The sequence below is a fragment of the Solea solea genome, chromosome 3, assembly GCF_958295425.1.
Source record: "Solea solea chromosome 3, fSolSol10.1, whole genome shotgun sequence".
Taxonomy (NCBI): domain Eukaryota; kingdom Metazoa; phylum Chordata; class Actinopteri; order Pleuronectiformes; family Soleidae; genus Solea; species Solea solea.
This window is the reverse complement of record NC_081136.1, coordinates 25,599,014-25,622,474: the sequence shown is the minus strand read 5'-3', so window position 1 is coordinate 25,622,474 and position 23,461 is coordinate 25,599,014. Positions and strand designations below refer to the sequence as shown.

At 38.5% G+C, this 23,461-nt stretch overlaps 1 protein-coding gene across 3 annotated transcripts in view; it reads left to right on the top strand.

The window, feature by feature from the left end:
* Positions 1 to 23,461, top strand: part of osbpl8 (oxysterol binding protein-like 8) — a 67,945-nt gene that overhangs the window by 15,685 nt on the left and 28,799 nt on the right. For 2 of the 3 annotated variants that reach the window (XM_058624298.1, XM_058624297.1), the window contains exons 3-4: positions 15,654 to 15,690; positions 17,129 to 17,305. In XM_058624298.1, the coding sequence (XP_058480281.1) occupies positions 15,654 to 15,690; positions 17,129 to 17,305 (214 nt within the window). The remainder of the gene's footprint in view (positions 1 to 15,653; positions 15,691 to 17,128; positions 17,306 to 23,461) is intronic. The other variant, XM_058624300.1, reaches the window with a different exon arrangement.

Below are 23,461 nucleotides of genomic sequence, written 5' to 3'. Positions count from 1 at the left end.
TTTGCCACCTACTGTCTTTTCTACCTTTTCATTTTTACCACAGTCATAATCCTGAGTAGCCATTTTTGCAGTGAACAGGAGGGCAATTATAATGGAGATAACTGGGGTGATAACTGTCCTCCCACAGGCCTCCACATTCAATGACACAAAATTGGAGCAGAGCTTAAAGTGATTCCAGGCTTCTTTTGATTCTTGTGGGGAGTGGGAGTGAGTTTTAATCACATTCAATCGCTGATATTAGTCCAAGCTACTTTCTCACCCCGCCTTCTCTGGAACGTCTTTTAGTGGCTGCATAATGAAACTGCTGATGTATGAATTGTTTTGGAACTGTTTTATTTTGAATGCTCTTTTGGGGTTGCACTGGATGAATGCTTGCCTCTTTGCAAATAAGCAATAAAGCTTGTTGAGGCTCAGACACAGTCTGTTATTACTTGGTCACACTTTTTAAGAAACTGTAGTGCTAAGATAGTGTGAGACTGAGACTGTGAAGCGTATTGTGCTGTTGGCACATCCTGCTGTTTGCTGAAAGGGCCTGCTGGTAGAGAGGATGACTCCCGACCCTGAGATGAAAGTCTCTGGGAAGCACGCCAGGTGTCTGCCGCTTCTCCCCTCTGTGACAACCTCATGGTCAGAAAATGCTCCAGGAAGGTTTATGGCAGCACCCCCGCCCTGCCCTTTCAAACATTTACTACTATTCAGTTGGCTGTCATTTGCATTGTACACATACAGTAATGAAAGCAGTGGTCACCTGCTGCTCAGAGAAGGCAGCAATGAAAAGGCACATAGACAGCTATTATGCACTCCAACAATGGATTTTAAAATAAGCTTAAAGGTAAGAAAGGGAGGATCTGCAAGATCTGTGATGGGGGATTTTTTAAAAAGTGAAATGAGAAAAAACTTCTATCCTCTGTGATGGTTTAATTGCCTTAAAATGCCTTTTACCAACATGTGTTCCAGAGTTATATGCAACAGTAAAAGACTGGTTGTGTTTGGACTTTGGACAAAATCATTGCACACTTTAAGGATGATAATCTCAGCTCTTAAATCTTTGCTTCAAGAGCTGATTCATTCATTAAAATCCTTTCCTTTTCAGTAACCTGACATGCAGGACTTGAGTTAGAAGAACTATAAATTAGAGGAATTTGTAAGGCATGTCTAGGTTTGTGGTGTTATTTGTCATGAACAGTAGCAGAGTGGCTCAAAGGATGGTATGGTACCATCTTCTTTTTCTTTTTAGCTCAATCACTTTGAGTGAAATATCTCTCAGGATTTGGTTAAATAGGCATGATCCCCAGACATTAAAAAGAAGTTGTTGCTACCAGTGGGTTGCACATATTCACGTTAAAACTCACCATTTAGCTGAAGTAACTCGCTTTAATGATATGCTAATGACCCTACCCTGTACTTAAAATGCAGGATTGCAGTATTGGTCAGTTGAGCCCTCTTGTAGTGGAGAAGCTGCTCTAGCTAATAACTGAGAACAGATTTTGACAATTTAGTATCAAAGCCATAGAAACAATACTGATGTAACCATAAAAATATTGACATCATAATTGAGCGAAATCTGGCTATGACTCAGCTAGTCAGGCTCATGGTATTCTTCACAACCAAGTTGACAGCGTGGGTGGATGATACACATTCTCACCTCTCATGTGAATGGGATTAAGTAAACAGGAAGAGCAAGCATATCCTCCACGTCTTATCCTTGGCCTCAAATGTGAAAAAACTGCAAACGAAAGTCTGAAAATATATTTGTTTTGAAAGACCTAAGCAAGTGAATTTTTTTAGCATTCTGTATTTGGTGGATTTTTTTCAGCCCCTGCAAAATAAAATCACCCGTGTAGTAAGGCAAAGGTGGGGGTGGATGTGCCATTGAGTTCAGGGCATTAATCAAACCAGTATGGATTTTTTTATCCTTAAAAAGGCTAGAAAATACAGAGTGTGTTCAGCCTCAAGATGTAACCATTACTGTTCTTTACTTGTGTACACATGAGCATTGAGGCTCCTTTTTTTTTGCTGGTGTGAATCGCATGCACTTACAACCACATCACTATTTGAGTGTCTAGCTCCTTAAGCTCGGTGATTGTGTGTCAGCACATGGGTTGCAATTATGAATAAGTATCTATTCTCCTTGCTCCACTACTCAGATGTCAGATGACTTGCTGCCCTCCTTGCAATCATACAGTGGCAACTATAACATACAGTATGTCCACTTTTACACGTGTATCCTATAGCTATCATACACAGGTACTTATATAATAATATATATATAGCTATTGAGGCTATTCAAGCATTGGTAAAGGTACTGTACATGTTGTTGCACAGTATACTGAATGTATGAATACATGGTTCTATCTGTAAGGATTAAACCAAATAAATGATTATGAAGAAAAATGCAGAGAGTAAAACATTAACCAAAAAACAACATGAGCAGAAACACGGGGAGCTGACCGTGAACAAACTTCAAAAAAGCCAAAAGGTAATGGCCCAGTGACCATGTTAACAATAATATTCAATTGTCACTTTTATTTGTACTCAAAATCATCTAGATAGACACACTTTCCTTAGATCTGGTACTTCACTGTATTTTCCTATCTTAATTCAGTTGTGCAATAATGCAAAACCCAATTTACATACTAACAGAAAAAGATTGTGTTTTGCCAGTTCCCCATATAACCGATGTGTGCAACCATAGTTTATTTATAGGTCCTTTAAACACACTTTTCTGCAGCTTTGTTTTTGTAATTTATTTATTTTTATTTCCTTGAGAAAATGCTGCCCTTTCGCTATTTTGATGGCAGCGTTTTCTCAAGGAAATATAAATAAATCAATTATAAAACCAAATTGACTGCATTCACAGCCGTTACTGTTGAGGATTGTTGTGCTGCCGACACAGTAAAAAGGCACTTTGTTTCGTGTGTTTGGAACTTTGTTTTTCCTTCTTTGAGAAAATATTGTCAAAGTCACTGACTGAATAGCCCTCAGCAGGAGTTTCCTGCCTGCAGTCGAGCTCTTTAGTCTAATTAAAATGACCACTGTTCCAGTGCAAATAAACTTCTCATGCATAACAGATGCATTTTTGTTTTTTTACCTCAGGGTCTGTTCTCCACACTGCACTTTTTGTCAAATCCTTTCTGTAATCCATCCTCATGATGTGAGTCATGGTCATCTCTCTCTCAGACTGCATGTGTACGGCTCCACTACAACTCTTCCTTTGTTGGCTTATACCGGAAAAAACATTGATAAGTTCCTCTATCAGGGCTGAAAACATCTTGTGCCCTTACTGACACATTTTTTCTCTCTCCACTCGGATCCACACTACTACACTTTAATGTGGCTTGATTATAGTCCAATCTGTGTGGTTTTAGCTGGTTAATTTGGTTTTACGACACACTAGGGGTGGGTCAAAATATTGATTTGGTGATATATCTTCCTCATGCAATATGATAATCCATATGCCAGGGCAAAATCAATATTTTAAATTGACAAAAAAGTTTACAGTCAGGGAAACTAAGGCAGAAAATACCTTGCCGAAGAAGAGGGCATTTACAGCGGGTTGTTGGGGGAGAAAGCTACGTTAATAGGGGCCCCCATCTATGCTCACTATATAGAGTTGCACTTTGTTATCTATGCTGTGAATAAAATGTATTGAGTAAATTAATTTAATGAAGAAATCCTGCTCTTTTAGCTTATCCCTGATGTTTTGTTTTCTTCAGTTCGACAGATATTGCGATGTATCGCTATAAGATTGTCTTGCAATATATTGATGATCACAGAACTGTTGTATCGTGATATTAATAGTGAAGTGGACCATGTAGCTTGTATCATAATGTGTTTCCCACTTCTATGACACACACACGCACACACATTTACTTACAGAGCTTTGTTTAGCTTTGTTTTCAACTGCATTGTGATTTAGAGAGGGTACAACTAAAACCCACTGCACAAACTGTGCAGCACCAAATCACAGGCAGACCTGAAGTGCACATATTATATTAACACAAAATTAGTTCTCAAAAGCACAGTCTGTGACAATATTACTTTAACCTCTAAGCCAGTTTTCTATGTCAGTGTCAGTCGTCTCATCTTAAATCCTTCACTTGAGTATTTTTGCCAGTACCTTCTTGGTTGTTTTTTTAAAACAGAAGTAGTCGTATTTGGAAGACTGTAGTGGGCCTGTTCACTGTACGTCCATGTACACCTGCAACTATTCACCTATTGGACAGTTCTTGTTGTCAATCGTACATGCCCAGGCTTTATTGTTTAACTCTAAATGGGACCCTATAAGTGATTATGAGAGTGTGATTTTTCACACTATCATAAGACCTGTCCTATTATTAAAAATGAAGTCATGTTTCATACAAGATGGTGACCAATTAACACATTGCAAGCTGCTGTCAGTAGTCCTACTTCCAAGAACAGCTTCTGCTGACTGGACCTCTCCATCAAAAACATTTTGCAGTATCCATCCAGCAGAATTTATTGCATTGGCATTGATAACAAACTGTGGATACAGTTTTATTTTGTTTGTTTGTTTTTATAAGACATATCTTTAAATGGGCCTGTTCTGTGGGGTAAACAATGAAGCAGGTGAATAGAGGAGAATTGTTGTAGAGGAGAATACATTAAAGCTTGCATTATCATAATAAGGTCAGAGGGCAACTGGTGGAGATGGGCTCTGCAGCTTTGGTCAATAAGAGCACACACTGCAACTCCATTATTTGTAGTAACTATGGTACTACACCAGTGCACTCGATTTTGATTGTGACTCCAATTTCAAGTCAGTATGAACAGGAACAATCCACATCCATTTTTTTTTTTGGATCTGCCTGAGATTTGTAGTAGTCAAAATCGATAAATTGTGATAAATCTGCTGCAAGGTAAATTGTGCAGCAGCACACAAACAAGAGCATAATAATAAAACAATTTCAGAGATGTAGTTGCGGAGGATGGTGTCTCCATTTTTCTCCTTATTAGCATAATTACTTGCGGCTAACCTGTGTGATGCTATACAGAGGTCATGTGAGCACGTAGGCCCACTAGGGGTCATGTGACACTGAGTACTGCTGCAGCAAGGATGGCTTCTGCTGCACGCATTCAGTGAGTTTGTGGAGTTTAAGTGTGTGTTTCATCAGTTTCAATACTCGATAATGTCAATTTGCATATCTTTAAAACTCATAAGATAAGATAAAATAAGATAAGATAGTCCTTTATTTGTCCCGCAGTGGGGAAATTTACATGTGATATTATCCTAGACAATATATGTATCTTTCCCACCTCTAGCATTATAGAGACATAAAAGTAGATTAGATGGATCTGTTGGATAAATGGGGAAAGAATAAATTATTTGGTACATTTCCATGCACTGTTAAGTCAAGGTGATAAGGTTCTCGATCGACTGTGCATTTTAATTGGACACTGTCTGTCCTTGTTCAAGTATACAAACAGTAGCAGGGAATTGATTTAGTGTCCACCTGTGCTATGCTAGGTGGCTATATGCCGCCTTTCGGCTTGTTGGTATGAAGCGTTTTTTTTCAGCTGACCTATTATGTCACAGACAGAAATAGTTTTGGCTCGTGTTTTGACGTACTTCATTGCCAAAAACGACTTTCATACAAATGTTAACATCTGAATTTTGTGATGCATGTTTATAATGTGTGAGGGGAGGAAAAAAAGCTGTTTGTAAAGTGCTCATTACTTTAGAGAAGTTTCATTCTTTAAGCTGACGGGGCTCTTCTTGTCAGTGGAAACGGTCTAGATTTCAGCTAGTCCAGCCAGTTAGCTAATGTAATACATTTTAATTTAATAGTTTCTAGTCAAACCTAAACACCATAGATCATACCTATATGTTCTTACCATAGATAGTACCAGTTCTTGTAATATCTTGTGATGGAGGAATTCACAGTGCATGAAGTGTGTGAAGGTTCTTTGATTGAGAAATAGCATTGATATTCAATTGTATTTGCATCAAATCTGATTGTTTTAGCCAATATAATGTTTCAATATGTTATTTACCAACTATGTTTAAGTTCCCAACCTTCAAATTTGAAAATGTCCAGTTCACTCCCATGGAAAGTTTCTACATTTGAAAATTCCCCGAATTTTGCAACCCTACAGAGGGCCCTACGTAGCAGTAATTCAACTCCCATTTGCATTATGCTCAGCTTTTAGCCTGGCTTTACTCAAACTAACACAATAATTAGTTATTATCTTTTCTTGTGTGTAATCATATTAACATTAGCAGAATGATGAGATGGAAGAAAAGATGAGGAAATAGAATTGAGTGTACTCGGAGAGCGGCAGAAGGAGGTGAGGATGTTTGTGTGCTCTATGCTTTCTCTCACCATCTTCTATCCCCCCCTCAGTGTTTAGAGTGTGTGTGTCAGAGTGAGTGTGGGAGAGAGACCGAGCCGAGCTCAGTCCCCTGTTGAATCAGGTTTATTCTGACCAAGACACGCTAGCAGCGACAAGCTCACCTCCCTCGACAGAGTGACACACGGTATGCATTTCCTCTTTCTTGGTCAGTCGACATTTACATTGTCAAACTCAGCAGGAAGCCAGGGTGGGTAGATAACACTGAGTCAGTGTACATATTCAAAAGCTGTCATGTCAGTCCTCTAAAACTGTTCTTTGCCATGTACAGTCGCCATTAATGCTTTTTTTTTTATCAGCTTGGTTTTGTGAGAAAATGTCTGTGTTGTGTTCAGTGCAGTTGGTTGTTTGCTCAGGTCTTCCCTGAATGAAAGCGAAATACTCCCTGCCATGCTTTGCTCAAGTGCTACGTGTCCAGTTAACACAGATCATGCTGTTTCTATTAGCTCAGTAGAAAGAGTTGGGTGGCTGAGTATTTGTTTCCTCAAGTGTCTTCACACAGATTTCCTTAGATGTGTGCGAATAGGGAAGGCTGCTTCAGGCTGATACAGAAAGCATGGGTGTAATCGAGCCTAGTAGCACAGAGGGAAGTCTGTCCCTGGTTCTCTGTTTGCAGCTGAGGAAAGAGCCACTTCAAGTACATTACAGAAATATGATAACTCCTTAATTCAACACTCAAGTCCAGAAGAAGAACACAGGGAGGCTTACAACAAACAACAAAATGAAGTGCTTTTATTTTTTAATGTGACAGGCACACACATTTAAAGACATGGATGTGAGGACTCTTAATCGATTTCTAAATGTCTGTTGGTATGCAGGGGTTTTATGAGGACACACATAAACCAGAAATGTGTGAGTGAAATTAAGTAAACAGCAGTTTTCAAGGGTTGTGTGTGTTTTGTTTCTTTAAAACGGTTACTCCCAGTAAAGAGGCTCTGCAGGATACTTGGCTACAGCGCAGTGATGCAGTCAACAGACAGAGTGAACATAATCAGATCTATAATACCAGCCGAGGCCTGTGGTCACTCATCATTGTAAACAGCTGCTGGAGATGGAAGCTTGACTTGATGCTGCGCCCTACAGGGAAGGGTTTTTTAACAAGCATTTAAATGATATTTAACGGTGGTCTTTAATGACCTTTCACCAAAACACGATATGTTGTTACATTTCAAAAATATAATTTGACTGGCTTTAACTGTGATATTATGAGTATAATAAATTACTTTGACTGAATTCTATTTATTAAGAAACTTAAATGTTTGTTGTTTTGCCCTACATCTGATCTGTAGATAGAGCTTTTTTTTTTTCTGTAATTGTCATGAAAACAAAGCCATTTCCAGCAAGATAGAAGTGGCAAAATAGTAAAACACTATTTAACCTCATTATTCAGTTGTTGAATTGTAGCACACAACCCGTCGTTTCAATCATAAATACACACCAGTAATGGGCAGCACACATCTGGACCCTGGGAGCCATGGAAGATGAGTAAAGTACATTGCTCAGGGGCACTTCAGCCCTTGACAAGCCAGACTCCCTTTTACTTGGCTACTGGTTGCCCATTAACCAAATTATTGTGTTAGTTTGACTGATAATTGCCGAATACTAACACACTGAAAGTGGGGCATTGCACCCCTCGCAGAGGCAGTGACCATTCTTTCAATAATTCAATTCCCCATTAGTGCTTACTGGGACAAGGACAGTGGTCGAATTGACCAGTATAGCTGAGCTACAACCATCCCTGGAATTAAGTGTGCATGGAAACATAGTAACTGTTATCATCTTTCCTCTTAAGAACATTTGCCTGTCTCCACTATGGTCTCCCTGAAGCCAGAGCCCCCCTGCAGTGATGTAACCGAGACTCCACTGAGGGCGAGGGCCATGGGTACATTACCTGTCACCTCACCTTTGTTAAGATGCTATCGTCTAATGAAATGCTGTCTGTGTGAGGTGGAGTGTTGAGCTTCTTTCCCATGCAATAACAAACATGATGAGGTTTTACACACTGCTCTAGATCCTAAATACAACAGCAGGCATCCTTTTTATTGGGCTTTCTCTTGTTTGCTCTTGTGTCAGACTCTGGTCTAATCATTAAAAAATTAAGGCATTAGGAATTTCCTGACTATGTAAGTTCCCTTCTGTCTTCCTCCAACCTTTCCTGTGGGAGAGGCTTATTTTGATTATTTGATTTTGATTTATCAAGAAATTCATTTATTTAGACTCAGCGTTCACATAGGAGAATTACACTCCGTGTATGTTATTTCCCAGAATTGTCTGTAATAATGAATAAATCACCAACGTGCTCCCTTTTGGGAATTGCTTAATGCACAATAATCACTTACAGCTAATTGTGCTTCCACGTTATAGTCACAGATTACTATTTTCTCTTCTGCTGGAAAGCACTACTTTAAAAGCCATTATTTTTAAAGTCTTCAAATGTATCAGAAAGCTGGGCAGGAACATGTTGTTCTCAGTGGACAGTGTTTTTCAGTTGTGGAACAGTGTAAATACACTAGAAATAAAAAATAAAAAAAGGCTGAGTCTGTGGCTTTGCTTTACCGTCCATACATGGACACACAATCTCACATTAACTTAGTTTAAAGACATGGATCCACCAATCCATGTAAACCTATACTAATACAAGTCTAAGTACCTTAACCTGTTTGACTGGTTAAAAAAAAAAACCCAATCACACCCGCTAACATCATGTTCTGTCTGCAATTAGAATAGATACAATCATTGTTCACCCACTGGTCAACTGACAACGCAGTGGACGCAGGTTCCTGCCTCCTGCTGCAATTTTATTTAATGTAAACATGACACATGCATGACTGTTTTAAATGTGCTATGTTTGTGCCACATTCATGAAGGAACAATGTGAGATTTTGAGCACAGATAAAAATATTTTGCAAGCACAGAAATTATATTTTTGAAGAGTCATTTTACACGAGCAAAACATCATTTCATTTGAGCAAACAAAAATATATTCCGTGCTCAACACATGTATTTGCATGTTTGCAGTTATTCATTTTAACGTGCCATAATAACCCCTCTCACTCAGTTTTACTCATATGCCCTCTCGCAAACTCCTGCTCGCTGCGCTGCTGACTGCTGCACGCTCGCTCTCAATCTCTCCCTTCTGTGCGCGCTCAACTTTACCCGAGCGCTCGCTCAACTTGGCACAGCCTTACAACTGTGCCACAAAATCAGCCAATCGGAGACTTGGAGAAGCTAAATTTAGACTGGCTGTTTCATCTCCAATCATATCGCTAGTAGAAATATTTACAGCGAACATCGCGGAAGCATTAAGAAAAATCAAGAGAGACCAGATGGAGTGGTTCAACTACAGCTGGATTTACACACATTTTCTGTTTATTAGTATTAATTAGTATTATTAGTAAATAATAATAAAAATACTGATTGAAAATGTGTGTTAATCCATCTGTAACACACTATTTGCGGTGTTCATATTTCAACATTCCTCTCACATGTGTGCATTTTTGCAGCCCTAAATGTGTGACATTAAATGTACCTTTTGGTTTTTTGTTGTTGTTTTTAATTTGCAAAGTAAGATGCAGGCCAACATGTCATTCAACAATGACCAGTTGGAGAATATAAACTCTGTAATTCATCACCTGCTCTGGCTGGTTACTTTTTGACACATAGACTTGGACATTATATGACTATTAACAGCCCCACCTTCTTGCCAAATGTTGAAATTCATGAATACTTTGCATTTTACAGTGAATAAATTACATAAATAAATGCAATTCGGCTAATGTTGGACAGCATCTTGGCATTAGGAAGACACCTCTAGTCACATTTTTCTGGGCCATTTTATTTATGATGCCCGTGTCACTTCCTCTAGTTGTTAATCAGCCACCATATGGACAGCACCCATGATCTACACCACACACAGTTCTGCCTGCCTGAGTTCACACCATGGACCTACCTCGTGAAGACAGATGTGTCACTTCCTTAATGGATGAAACCCTTCTGAATCTACCTCTTGCTGGCAATTTTTACACCCAGGCAGCTCTGCAGAGGAGGAGAGTTGAAGCTGTGCTACAGTAGTTTTGAAAATGCTATATTAAAATGTTGTGTTGCAGAGAGGAAGACTATTCTACCTTGCTTTTTTGTATTACTTATATTTTATATATATAACTAAGATTCTGCAAATTGTCATTGTAAATCATGGAACAAACCAAAAATAGTCAGACACGTATTTTATTTTTGCCTTCTGTAATTATCCAGCTCTTTTACTCTATATTAACATCATTGTATTTTAAAACTATTATTTATCACTTATTTTGTGGGTCTTCCACAGATGATGGTCTTCCTCAAAAATGTATTTAATTAGGATTGGATGTCTTTGCAATACTCAAACTACAGCCGATTAATATATCCCTGTTTATTAGGGGTGGGTCAAAATATCATCTTTCCTGGTGCAACAGAATAATCGATACACAAAAATAACGATATTTTAATTAACAAATGAAAAGCCAGTTTTTATGAACCCTACTGCGTAATCTAGTGTCACAACATCTGCTTTAAAAAACAGATTAAAAATTTTACTTTGGTTAATATTTTGTGGCTCAACTGTTCCTCTCTCTGATGTCAAGTAATGTCAGATGATCATTTTGTCATTTAAGGTGGACTACCTGATTTGCTACTTCTCCCTTTCAGTGTGACAAATTTAGTGTGTGGCTTTAAATGATCTTGTTTGTTTCCTCGACCTTATCTGAGGAAGCATACAGAGAGGAGCTGTAAAAACAGAATTCACACGTTGCCACACACAACTTTTCACACAAGCTGATGCTAATAGACTAAACAAACCAGTAAAATGTTATTTTTGTAGACAAGGTCACTGAATTTCCATGAACATTCTGTCATGTGAACGACACCAACCGCTTGGAGTGATGACTCAGCTGTCCATCAGCAGTCTAACACCTAGAGAGATGTTATTCTGAGTCTCTTTCTCTTTATATATATATTTTTTTCATCCACTGTAATGTCACACCACACAGACACAGTGTTGGTGGTTTAAAATGTAAAATTCACTGTGTAATCACAGTTGATGTTTGTTCTGATTTTACTTTTGTTTCAATTGCTTACCTTTGTGTGATACGATGCATACCCTGTGCACTCTCACTTTAATTCTCGTCTATTTTTATCTTCTACATTTGAACATTTAAATAACTCATGTATGTATATATGCATGCATACATACATACACAAACACGTTTCATTTCATCTTTTCCTCCTGATGCTACAAAGAACCTGGGTCAGAGATTCTGCTGTGATGCTTAACCATTATGTAATATGTCATGGTCTATTATCCTGCGTAGGCACTCTTCATGTTTTAAGGGGCAGAGAATGTGTGCTGTGTTTAAGGTAGTGTTTCTTGCAGAGGTTTGGCTCTGGATAAGATGTGGATCATCTATTGCATTACCTTAAATAAGTATAATTTCCACACCTGGTAGCTAAATGGCAAGTGACATCTAAGCCACAACAAAAACAGTTGATTATTGTGGAATCACTCATGGTATCACCTTTTAAAAGCTTTAGGGAATGTTGACCCCTAAAGGAGCTTCTTTATAGTGTTAATATTGACGGTTGTCATGGTTGTGTCAGACAATATATTTACTACACTACACTACAGATTTGATATTTGTATAGAGTTTGTTTGTTATAATTGAAGAAAATCTGCATTTTCCTTAATTTTGTTTATTGTGTGTTTGTATGCTGCCCAATTTACACAATACAATTTACTGCTTTTTTATAAAGAGATAAAACTAATGAACAGAATTAATTCAGCCCATTGGTACGGCCCTCAACAATATTTTATGTTTCTCATGTGGCCCCTTGGGGAAAATAATAACCCACTCCTTTACTAAAGTGTGAGTTTGCCACCTACCAGTTTAAACCAGGGGAGAACTATTGAGAGCATGTTTAGGTACGTTCGAGACAATGGCTGCATAATTTATTTTTCACAGTTTTCAACACCAGAGTCAGCAGGGTGAGTGTGGCGTTGTCAACACAGATTGATTAATAGTCTTTTTAACTGCTGTGTGAATAACTAAAGTGGCGTTAAAGCTCATTTTAAACCAGTATTTTAATCTAACTATAATAAATATAATTCAATGTAATATAATTGCGTGTCCTGGTTATATTGCCTAACACTCTGGCATGGTTTAAATTGCAAGTGAATAAATGACTAATAAGACACATTGCCGGCATGTAAGCATATTGCCTTAAATAGAATCATTTACACCTTCCCAGGTTCACATTGTAAACTGGCTCAACTTCAAAATTAGAGGTAACTGAAATGGACCAAATAAATGATAAGTAATGTTTTCCAACCAAGTTTTTAGGAATAATTTAAGGTTGTGTACAATATTGTATAAATGTCATTGACATGTCTGCAAGTACTGAGTGAGTCCAACTGAAGCCAACAATTATTACTGAAAGCCTTTGTTCTGTCATGCATATACAGTAGAGTTTAGTCCAGCCCTCATTGTTCGATTGTCAGTTTATAGTCGAGAAAGCTTTTCAAATGCTAAAATTAGCCTGTCACATGTAGTGATCCATCAGTGTGCTCTCAGTCTCACTACACAATACAAAAAGAATAATTTCTGATAGTGACACTTATTTAAAGTCTCCCATTTTGACACACTGCCAGTCCTTTCCTCACCCCCACACATGTATTTGCATGGGTAATTGGCACTAATCATCCAGTAAAGCACTGACGCACTGACTTCCCATCTCAGTTTATCAGTCAAATAAAAAACTAGTGACTGTCATTATTGTTCATCTTTTGCTGGATCAGACACATTTAGCTTTTGCCCCATTTCCATAAGTCAAAAAAGCCCAATTTAATACAAATTTTAAATGTTTTTACCGGCTTAGGTTCCAATGGGAATCCGTGGGAACGTAATTCGTAATACGTAATAATTAATTTCCATTCCATTATGATACTCTTCTGGTCAATAACATCGCCATTAGCTCTTAATATCATTTATTTCATCAATCGGATCAACTAAGTGATTGATTTGAAGAGAAAGAAAAATAACAAGATGTATAATAGTAATGATTGTGGCATTATCACTGGTGTTGTTGTCACAGTTCATGCACAGGTGGAAATGGGAATGGTGTTGTCTTTTTTTTTTAGCAGCTTCACGCTCTACTTTTAATGTGAAAAGGGCTTTTTTTTGGATTTAGAGTCAGACTGTTATATAGATGGCATTATTATCATAGCTTAAAAAAAAGTGTTGTGTAAATGGGTGACTGTCGATTTGTTGATGGGCAGCGCTGAGATTAAATTAGAAAATCACTGTGCTGGTACATCTCAACAAAGCTTTGCTTGTTGACCACTGATGTTCAGTGACAGTTTGCTAAGCCGTTCGTGCTATTGTTGTAAGAAAGTTCTCAGTACCGTCTATCCTCTCAGTCGGTGGCTCTGAGGTTTCTAATCTGAATTTTGAGATTAGATTTCACATCCTGCCTGATTAACAGAGCAATAGCCAATCATTGGCATTGTTGTTTTTGTCTTTCATCTCACTATCCTGTGGTCTTGTTTTACCCCTTAGCTTTGTCTCTGGGTGCCATAATGTGTAAATTAGGATAATGTTAATGTAGGTATGTCCAGGTAACATGTTTATAAGTTTATTTTTAAATTGAATATACTACCTCGTACTGGGCTGTATGAAGAAAAAATTGATATCATGATATTTTTAAAAAATGTCAGTTTCACGGTCTACAGTGGTATTTTTTTATGTATGAGTGTGTGTGTGTCATTGAACTCAACTACATACATTATTGGTGCTCTAACATGTATTTTCTGCAAAAATGGTGAAGTAAATCACTCATTGTGGCAATTTCAACTTTTTCAGCTAACCCCTTAGCATGTATGGTGCGATACTGAAAAGTGTCCCCCACAGAACAGTGTTTTGTTTTGTTTTTTCATATATAACTAAAAATGTCCAAGCTTTGATATGTAAGCTTTTTATTATGCACTGGAGTTAAGTGTCTTTCTTGACGGAGATCACCATCTTGTGGTTCCATTCTTCTGCAGCTGCCTGAGCAGAAAAAAAATGCTGTGTCTCCTGTTTTGAAGCAAAAGCTTTCCACACAAATGAAAGGAACAGCATCTGCTACCTAATGCACTTGGGGAAGGGAGGGCTGAGTGGTGGAGTGTTCTGTTTGTTACAGTCTCATCATGAGATGTCACTAATCCTTACACACTGGACCTTTACATGAGCATCTCCATGTAAACCTTAATGAGAGTCTGTGAGATTGACAGATTAGGAAAGCTGTTGCAGTTTATTGACAGTTTGGATGTCTGACTTGTATGTATTGCTTGCAGAATAGGACAGCCATGGTAAGAAAACCTGCTCAGTTCCTGTTAATGGTCTAGCTGTTCAGTGTGTCTGCCTCCTGCTGTGCATAGCAACAAGAGAAAGGTCTTTGTTCGGGCCAACGACGGCTACCAATGCTCTGTTGGTAAATGGATGTCATTTTAATATTTAGTTTTATGTCTTTAATGAGACAAAAGCTGACAATTGAAACAGATTATTGAAATACTTACATTAATCATCACTCATATCACTCACACTAATACAACCTTTTACTGTCTGTGTTGCTGTAACACTGCAAATATCTGTTGTGGGAGCAGTAAAGTATTATATTATCTCTTATTTTAAATACTCTTTTTTAATAAAACGCTAAAAATTACAGTATGATTCTGATGCCATTACCCAGCTTTAGCAGTTATGAATGGATATATCAGTAATTGTAACCAAAATAATTCACTCTCTGGTGTTTGATGTAAACTCATACTGTATTTTATTTATTTTTATTTATTCGTCTTGTATTATTCAATGTCTTCATTCCCCTCCCACTGCCTAAATCTGTTGTTTTGTGTAATGTTGTGCCCTCTGTTCACATTTTGGTTAAACTAATGTTTTTTTCTTTTGTTTTCTGTCTCTTGTCTCCTCTTTTTTCTTGCATTATTTGTTTTCGTCCCTTGTGGCCGCGGCTTCTCCCACTGCTGTTGCTGATGCTGATGCTGATGTCACCTGTTATCGCCATACCTGCTGCACGCAAACCCACCACTGCCAACATCTGGTCAACAACACAACACAACACATGGATATCGGTCCTCCCTTTCCATCCCTTTAATCTTTACCCAAAATCTGACACACTTCTAAAAATCACTTTCACTCCCTCTACCCACTGTTACTTTACCTTTCTTTGACTGTCTCCAACCCTTTTCCACCTGCTAGCACCAATCAGAGTTGAGAGAGCACCATGCCAATCCCGGTAAGCATTGTGTTTTTAGTGGAAGGGCTAAGGGCAGTGCACAACATTAGGGGAAGTACCATGGCTGCTATTCAAGGGCCAATGAAACGTAATGCTGCTTTTTCACTACATGGTCTCGGCGCGGCTTGCTTCGCCTTTTTTTTTTGCTTTTCCATTAGCGCTAGTACCTGGTACTTATTTATCCATGCAAGCTGAGCCGATACTATGTGTGACGTCGACAGACTGCCGGCTACTGATTGGTCAGAGTGTCGTCACTGGAAGAGGCATGAGCAAGATGTCCGACACAAGAATCAATCCGCACAATGCAGAACTGTAGATCACTTAAAAATCCTGAAAACTTGTGTTAATCTCCAACATTTAGGGAATGTCTGAAATCTCAAAATTTAACAGAGGAGTCTGGTGTATTTAGCGACAGCACTGCGGAAAGCCTGCGATCACAAGCGACGATCCACATCACAACCCCTGCCACTGTATTTCAGTGACTGTCTGTGCTCCGGTCATGCAGGAAGTAGTATAGTAGTACAAATCTTTTTAATTAACTGATTCTAATGATTCAGTACATTGAAAAGAACTGCTTTCCAAGTCACTACTTTGTGTATGTCGCGTTTAAAACAAAGCCACAGCTGTTTCAAGCAGCCGTGCTGTGATGACCTCACCCACGTTGAAGAGGTTCTATATTGTAATGGAAAAAAACAACCAAACCGTGTAGAGGCGAGGCTAGGTGGGACCATGTAGTGGAAGCGGCATAAGTGTGCATGTTTCAAGTCGGGCATAAAGCTCACAACATGATTATATGATACTATGATACTGAACTTGTTCAGGTATGAAGGCTGTCTATCTGTAGCTGTAACTCTTTACTGTCACTGCTGTCGCAGGAATTCAAACTCTTCACCTCCACTGTGACATCACTGCTGTGAGTTAGCGTGTTAAAAAAGTTATGATGGAATTATTGATCAGTAACATCAGTAATAACCTGCTCACTGCACCTTTATTCTTGTGACACCTGTTGTTGTACATGAAACATCAAATCATGTCAGTGCACTAGCATTATTGACAAAAGTGGATGTAAAAACAGATTGGAAGAGTTATTCTTTACCAGGTTTAAGAAGGAAGCTGTCATACAGCCAGTGAATGAGAGAGTGAACTGTTAGAGCCCAGACAACATCCACTGAAAACTGTGATCAGATCACTCAAGACCGCTATTAATACCTCACATTTCTGAATAATAACATGAAAGTCAGCCTCATTAACCACACGTCAAGGGGCCCTGATAAAGGATTCACAGCTCTTTTTTAATCATCTGACACGAAAATGTTGTTTAAATCAGGAGATCTTTAGGTGGCAACATGGGGCTTGGTTTTCCATGATTCATTCAACTTTCTCCACCTCACCTGTCTCTATTTGTCATTTCCCCATCTCTCTTTCTCTGCCTCTGTAGCTTTTGTAGCGTGCAGTGATGACACCGTCCTTCTGACGCCAGGCAGGATGAGCCAGCGCCAGGTGAAGGAGCGGGACAAGGACAAGGACAGGGAGAAGGAGGCGGGCCTTCAGACGCCCAACAGGGAGCATGTCGCCACACCTTCCACCCTCAGCCCAGGAGTGAGCTACACCCACGGTAAGATATCATGTATTTATGGTGAAAACTTTACTCAAACAAGACTTTGCTGTTCATTTATCCATATTTATCCATTATCTAGGCTGTTAGCCCCCTACCACCCTTTCCCAAAAGAAAATGAACATCACTTCCTGTCAACATCCTGTGAACCCTGCATTACACACACTAACTTTGATGCACCAGAGTTTGTTTTTACTTTGTTTTCTTAGACTTGAAAATTGCCCTCAAATTAGCAATAAGATGTTCATACCTTTACAAACAAAAAGAGTTTTTGTTTGGGTTAAGTCTCTACTGGCTCTGTTTTATGAGGCTGAAGGCAGAAGTCAGTTTTATTCTGTAGAGATTGACCTGATAAAAGGCATGACTGAATAATCAACATGTCTGACCACTTAATTCACACTTTGTCACCGACTGTACAATACTCCAGATAAGAGCACAAACTGTGTGTGTAACACCTAAACATGCTCTGTCAAAGAGCTAAAGATGCTTGAACTTTGTGTTTGCAGTTCCTGTGTCCTCTAAACAGACCCTGAGCCTCTTAACTCACATAATCCTACTTCCTTTGTCTTTGCGTTCTTTGGCTTACATTTTCTTAGATTTAAGATTATCACTTTAAGACACTTAGAAAGCAGTTGCCAGTGTTTTCAGTGTGCTCAGTCTTTACCATTCTCAGACAGGTGGAGGCGGTGGCTCATACACTTTCTCCGTTTGTTTTTTCCAATTAAATCTTGTATTGATCTTCGTTTTTTGCCAGTGTCAAGAATTGTGACATTACTGTAAGTGCCCGTAATATTCCTTCATCAAATCCTTGTGATACTCAGCCTTGATCAGAATCTGCCTGAAATCTGTGAAAATTGTCTTTTGAACATTTTTGAAGAAAATGGAGGTTGTCACATACAGCAAGGGAGCAAATTAGAAATAGGAAGTATATCTGACAATAAATAAGCCTAAGGGTATATTTGACCACAGTCGTAAGTCACCCTTCATGCTACTTTTACCTTGCAGTTGTGTTGCAGTGCCCTCTTGTGGTTTCTTCGCTGTGGTTAGTCAAATGCCAGCCAACTTTCGATGTACTACATGGCTTTTGTGTTAATAGAGCTAGATTTTTTTTGTTCACAGTGCATTGGGGAGTTTTCAAATAATAACAAAGTATAGACTGTGACTGTGGTATAATGGACAGGGTAAGAAACTATTATTAGCACTTTTCCAGGCATAAGAGCACAATATATTGAATTAAAAAGTTGTTGCAGTTGTCTTTTCCCCCACAAGGTGGAGCAACCACTGCAGAAAACTCAGTGATTATCTTTGTCACCACAAAAGTTGATGTTCAGTATGTTGTACATAATAGACTCCATGTTTTCCCTAAATCTTATTAGTGCCAACTTATTGCACACTATTATTTAGTGTGATTTGTATGCTTTGTGTGTTTGTGTGTGTATGCTCACATACATATACAGTACATGTATGCTCATTCCATGAATTATCTTTTGTGAGATTATTGCATCAGCAATCAACCTGTTTTTGTGAACTCATTTAATCAGAAGACCTCTTTTATTCAAGTGTGAGAGGCTCTCCCCATGCAGCTGCCTCCCCACCCAACCACAACTGCATCTGTGTGAAAAGAGGTAGCATTAGAGCTCTCTCTGACCTCAACCCAAATTGGGTAGTCATGGCAACTGACAATACTTCAGCTTGCACTTGTTCTTATGCCCTGATGTCATTGTCTGCTCTGATTTGTTCTTTTTTTTTTCATTAACATTGGTTCTGTATAATATCCTGGGGTCTTTCTTTGTTTATGATTCAGGATTTCTTGGTTTTGATCATTTTATAATACAATATAAATGTGTGATAAGTAATAGGTAATAATGTGCCAGTTTTGTGGATCTAAAACATGCTTTTGGTGAATCAGCTCAAGACCAGTAAGTGTGGTATATAGTAAAAGTATTTGACAGTGACATTAGGGCTGTCTCTATCTGAAATTTGGATATCCATTCAAACTTAAGGTTGTGGAGATTTCAAGATCAAATGTTGAAAACCCCTTGGAGATCAAAATATACAGCCTTGAGGCATATTAGACTGTTTGAAGTAATTACTGAGTTGTCCAGCAGAGGTCACTGTGTGCATAGATTGACTTTCATTTACTAATCAGAAGACAACAGTGATGTAACGTTGTTCTGTGATAATAATAGAGGTTACAAACAGTCATGAATGTCTGGGATCTTGATTAAACTTATTCCCCTTTTGTAAGTCTGGATAAAAGCATCTGCTAAATGCTTAAATGTAAGTGTTATGTGAGTTTTTGCTATCACCACATGGTCAACATTAGCATGACCAGCAGCAAAAATGTTCTATCAAACAACAGTTGTTCCTTTATTCACTTTCGACAAATTAGCTCATGTTTTGGCTCTTTGTGCTATCTCTTCTTTACTTTGACTGAAGCTAGCATGGTGAGTACTCAGTTGTCAGTTAGTACTGGCAGCCCTTGCTGTCACTGTAGCATCTGTCCTCAGTTTAGCATGAGAGGTCGATGAAGTAGTGCTGCTCAGATGGTGTATGATAAGTTCCTGTCAACAAAATGACAGTTGAATGTCTTAGCATGCCACTGTTATCTCCAGCACTTGGTCTTTATTTATAGTAAAGTTGTGCTGTTTTGGTGTTGGTGATTCAGACTGCTGTCATAATGTAATTGTGAGTGTTGTTTGTTTTATTTATTTTTATCTTAGATTAGTTGCATCATCACATACGCACAGAGAAATTCGGGTGTCTGTGCGCTTGGCTGCCAAGTGACTCCACTTTTTCTTTATGAGTTACTGAGTACAAAAATAAACCCAGGACTCAGGAGGTTCTTTGAGGTTTCTTCAGTCTGCTATCTCTCGCTATCTCTTTCTAGGTAAATGGAAAGTCTACTTGTCAGATAAACAGAGAGTGAGAGAGATGTGGAGAATGTTTTAATGGAGAAGGAAGATAGGAAGACAAATTATAAAGAGTAAATAGGGGGTGACTGATAACAAATGCATATACAGTAGCCGTGACGTCAGGGGAACTGAGTGGGCGAGATGGGATGCAAAGAAGTGTGAGAGCAGGGGCTAGAGTGGATTTAAGCTCAGCCTCTTGGATTATGCCCTGTCAAATGGGGTTAGCAACACGTAGGGGGCTGGTCTTACCTTTTGCCTCAGCCAGTCAGTCCTGTGTCTGGTCTTCCACCTATGCTTTCATCCAATGAGTGGCTGAGCTCTGGAAGGCCTAAGTGCTAAAAGGGACAAGGCTTGACAGTGGTGATTCGCAGCAGAGTTAGCAACGAATCTGTGGAGTTAAACAAAGACACGACACCATGATGGAGGATGTTTCAGCTTTGAGGCCTGAGCTTTGCTTGAAAGTCCAAAGGCTCGCCTGGACAGACACAACCTTAGTACACAGGCTTTAGCCTGAAAGGTATGAAGTTGAAAAACTTAGTGCTTCTTAGTGTTTCATGTAGCACAACACCTAAAACCTCCTTTGTCCTCTTTGTCCTGGTTGTACGTGCTGTTGTCCCTGGTAATTTTTTGAGTGATGTAGTTCTAACGAGGACAGAAGAATGGTCACATGGACATATAATAAACAGTGAGTTTACGTGCAGTGAAGTACAGCAGACAATGCCTGTCGGCCAGTGTTTAAAAAAGCCTCTTTGTTCCAAAGCTAATCCAGAGCTTAAAGGGTTTCCTTGAAGCCTTTATGTAAGACTGGAGATGTTTGTCTACATGTGACCTACTGTCTGTGCAAATGTATCATGTCTAGTAAATTGCTGCTCAGAGGATACTGTGTCAGTTTGTCTGCTATTCTTTCAAAGGTTTTTTATTGTAAATGCAATGAATTATCCTTTGGTGACTGTTGCCCTTCCATATTATCATTAAAACAGTTTCAGTAACTAAAAACAAACTGATTAGCAGAAAGCTCTTGTTTTGTTGAATTCGTTATGGTAAACTTCATGCCATGTGCTGCTAGATAAATAAGAGTAAGTCTATGGCCTTTTTAGAAGCTCTGTGAGGCTACAGTTTCGACTGAGTGCTAGTATCAGCATTTTTAGAAGCTTATTTTTATTTAATTTTTTATTTAACCTTTATTTATACAGGTTAACCCATTGAGACATGGGGTCTCATTTTCAAGAGTGACCTGTAAAATGCTAACATGCTAATGTTAAACACGTATTAAGTGGTCCATCCAACTTTAGTTTGTTAGCCTGCTAAACTTTGCTAATAGCTCGTAGCACAAAGCACAGCTAAGGCTGTTAATACTCTTGTATTTTGGTCAGTATTTGAACAAATTAAAATTTAGACTAATGCAAATTAAAATTAGCTTTGAAAAATTGCATTAAAACTTTCTAACAAAGGAGTTGCAAACGTTTATATAATTTCAACCAGTGGGATGATACAATTTTTTAGCAGTCCATCCAATAAATGTCAAGGTACACTGTACATCACCAAATGCCACAAATGTCAAACCTATGATAGTGTTGTAGGAAAGTGGTTGACCAGAATATTTAGGATTCATCTCCTTGACACCATTTGTATCAAATCTAAAGTAGTTCAGCTCAGTTAAAGTGTAAACAAATGTTTAAAATCACGCCTCTTTGGAACAAAATAACTATATGCAGAGCAGAAAAGCAGAAGGGAAAAACCTTAGTCACATGAATGCTTAGATGGGAATGAATGACGTGTGTAAAGCAGATTGAATGATTGCAGTAGTTTAAAGCCATGCTTGACATGGGATGGATGCAGTTGTGTAGAGGGTGGTAAGGTGTAGATTTGTCAGAATTAGTACTCATTTGCAGCCTCACTGGAAAGTACTTGAGAAGTGACTGAGCTATATTTAGCAAATGTCTCTCAAGTGCTTTTTAAATGTCAGTGGACCATCAGAAATGGACCTCTCTGCAAGAAGGTTAATTAGGTCTGGGATCTGAATGATGCACTCAGAACATCCTAATTACCTGTGGTAATTAATGCACAAGAGAGAAAGCCTGCAGATTCATCAGATTCATTACTTGCAGCAACAGCAACGGGTTGCTCTGTTTACCTCTTAAAGCTTAATTGAAGAATTAGTCTTTCATGGCAGTGTGTAACCACATTTGATTTAAGCCCCAATGTCAAGTTTTTCCATTCAAAAATGCATTATTACTCACTGGTGTCTTTGCAGAACTCTTCCTTTTTATTCAATTCTCACTATCTCGTTACTTGGCATAAGCAACCGTGATGACCTCAGTTATCTTCTATGGCCTTCAGCACAACAGCTGTTTTCTTGCTGTCAGTTGAAAACAATGTAGCCTGGATACTAAAGATGTATCCTGACAAATCAGCTTTTGTCTGCTTTGAGCCACATTTATCCCTGAAGACACAGCAAGACTTGCACCATGGAGACAACACTGGGAAACTTTATCTGCTAACAAGGCAATATACAGTCATTGTCACTTGGTCTGTCACAGAGAGTGAATCTTGTTTTAGCACTATTTAACTCTAGGAGAAGCACATGTCTCAGTGAAGTTGCTTCTTTCAAATGACAGTTAATGTAAATCTGGATACTGACTCGAGCAAATACAAGTTAAATCTAGTATGTAGTAAATATATTGGCACACCAAGATGATGAAGATAGAGTTAAATTTCACTTCTCATAAAGGTTGTCTGGTGTTAACAAAGTGAATCCTTCTGTCCTCAATAGAGTTTTATGTTTTAGTATTGTGTGTGTTTGTCTGTGTGTGAGAGTGTTTGTGTTTTCTGGTCTGATGATTGCATTCTAGTACTATAATTATTAAGAAGAGTAAAGAAGATGTTTAACAGTTATCTTGAAGGGGAATTTCATGGCTGCTAATGTAGATGTTAATTACAGCTGCTTTTTGTAGCCTATTGACTCACCACCTCCGAAGAGCCTGATGAAACCAGCATTCGATTCAAAGTTTCAATACAGTGTTTCCATGCACTATTATTGTATGTTTTGCACACTGAATTCTCTCCATATATAGAAATCAATTTTGTACATGTTGAACGGTACAGTGTTTCCCACAGCACTAGTTTTTTAGTGATAAGGTTTTGGCATCAGTGCAGCAGGTAGGCTACTGGATTAAACTGCTATAATTTCACTCCTAGTGGCTCTGCTTGTTATCACTTTAGCCTGCAGCACTGATATTGC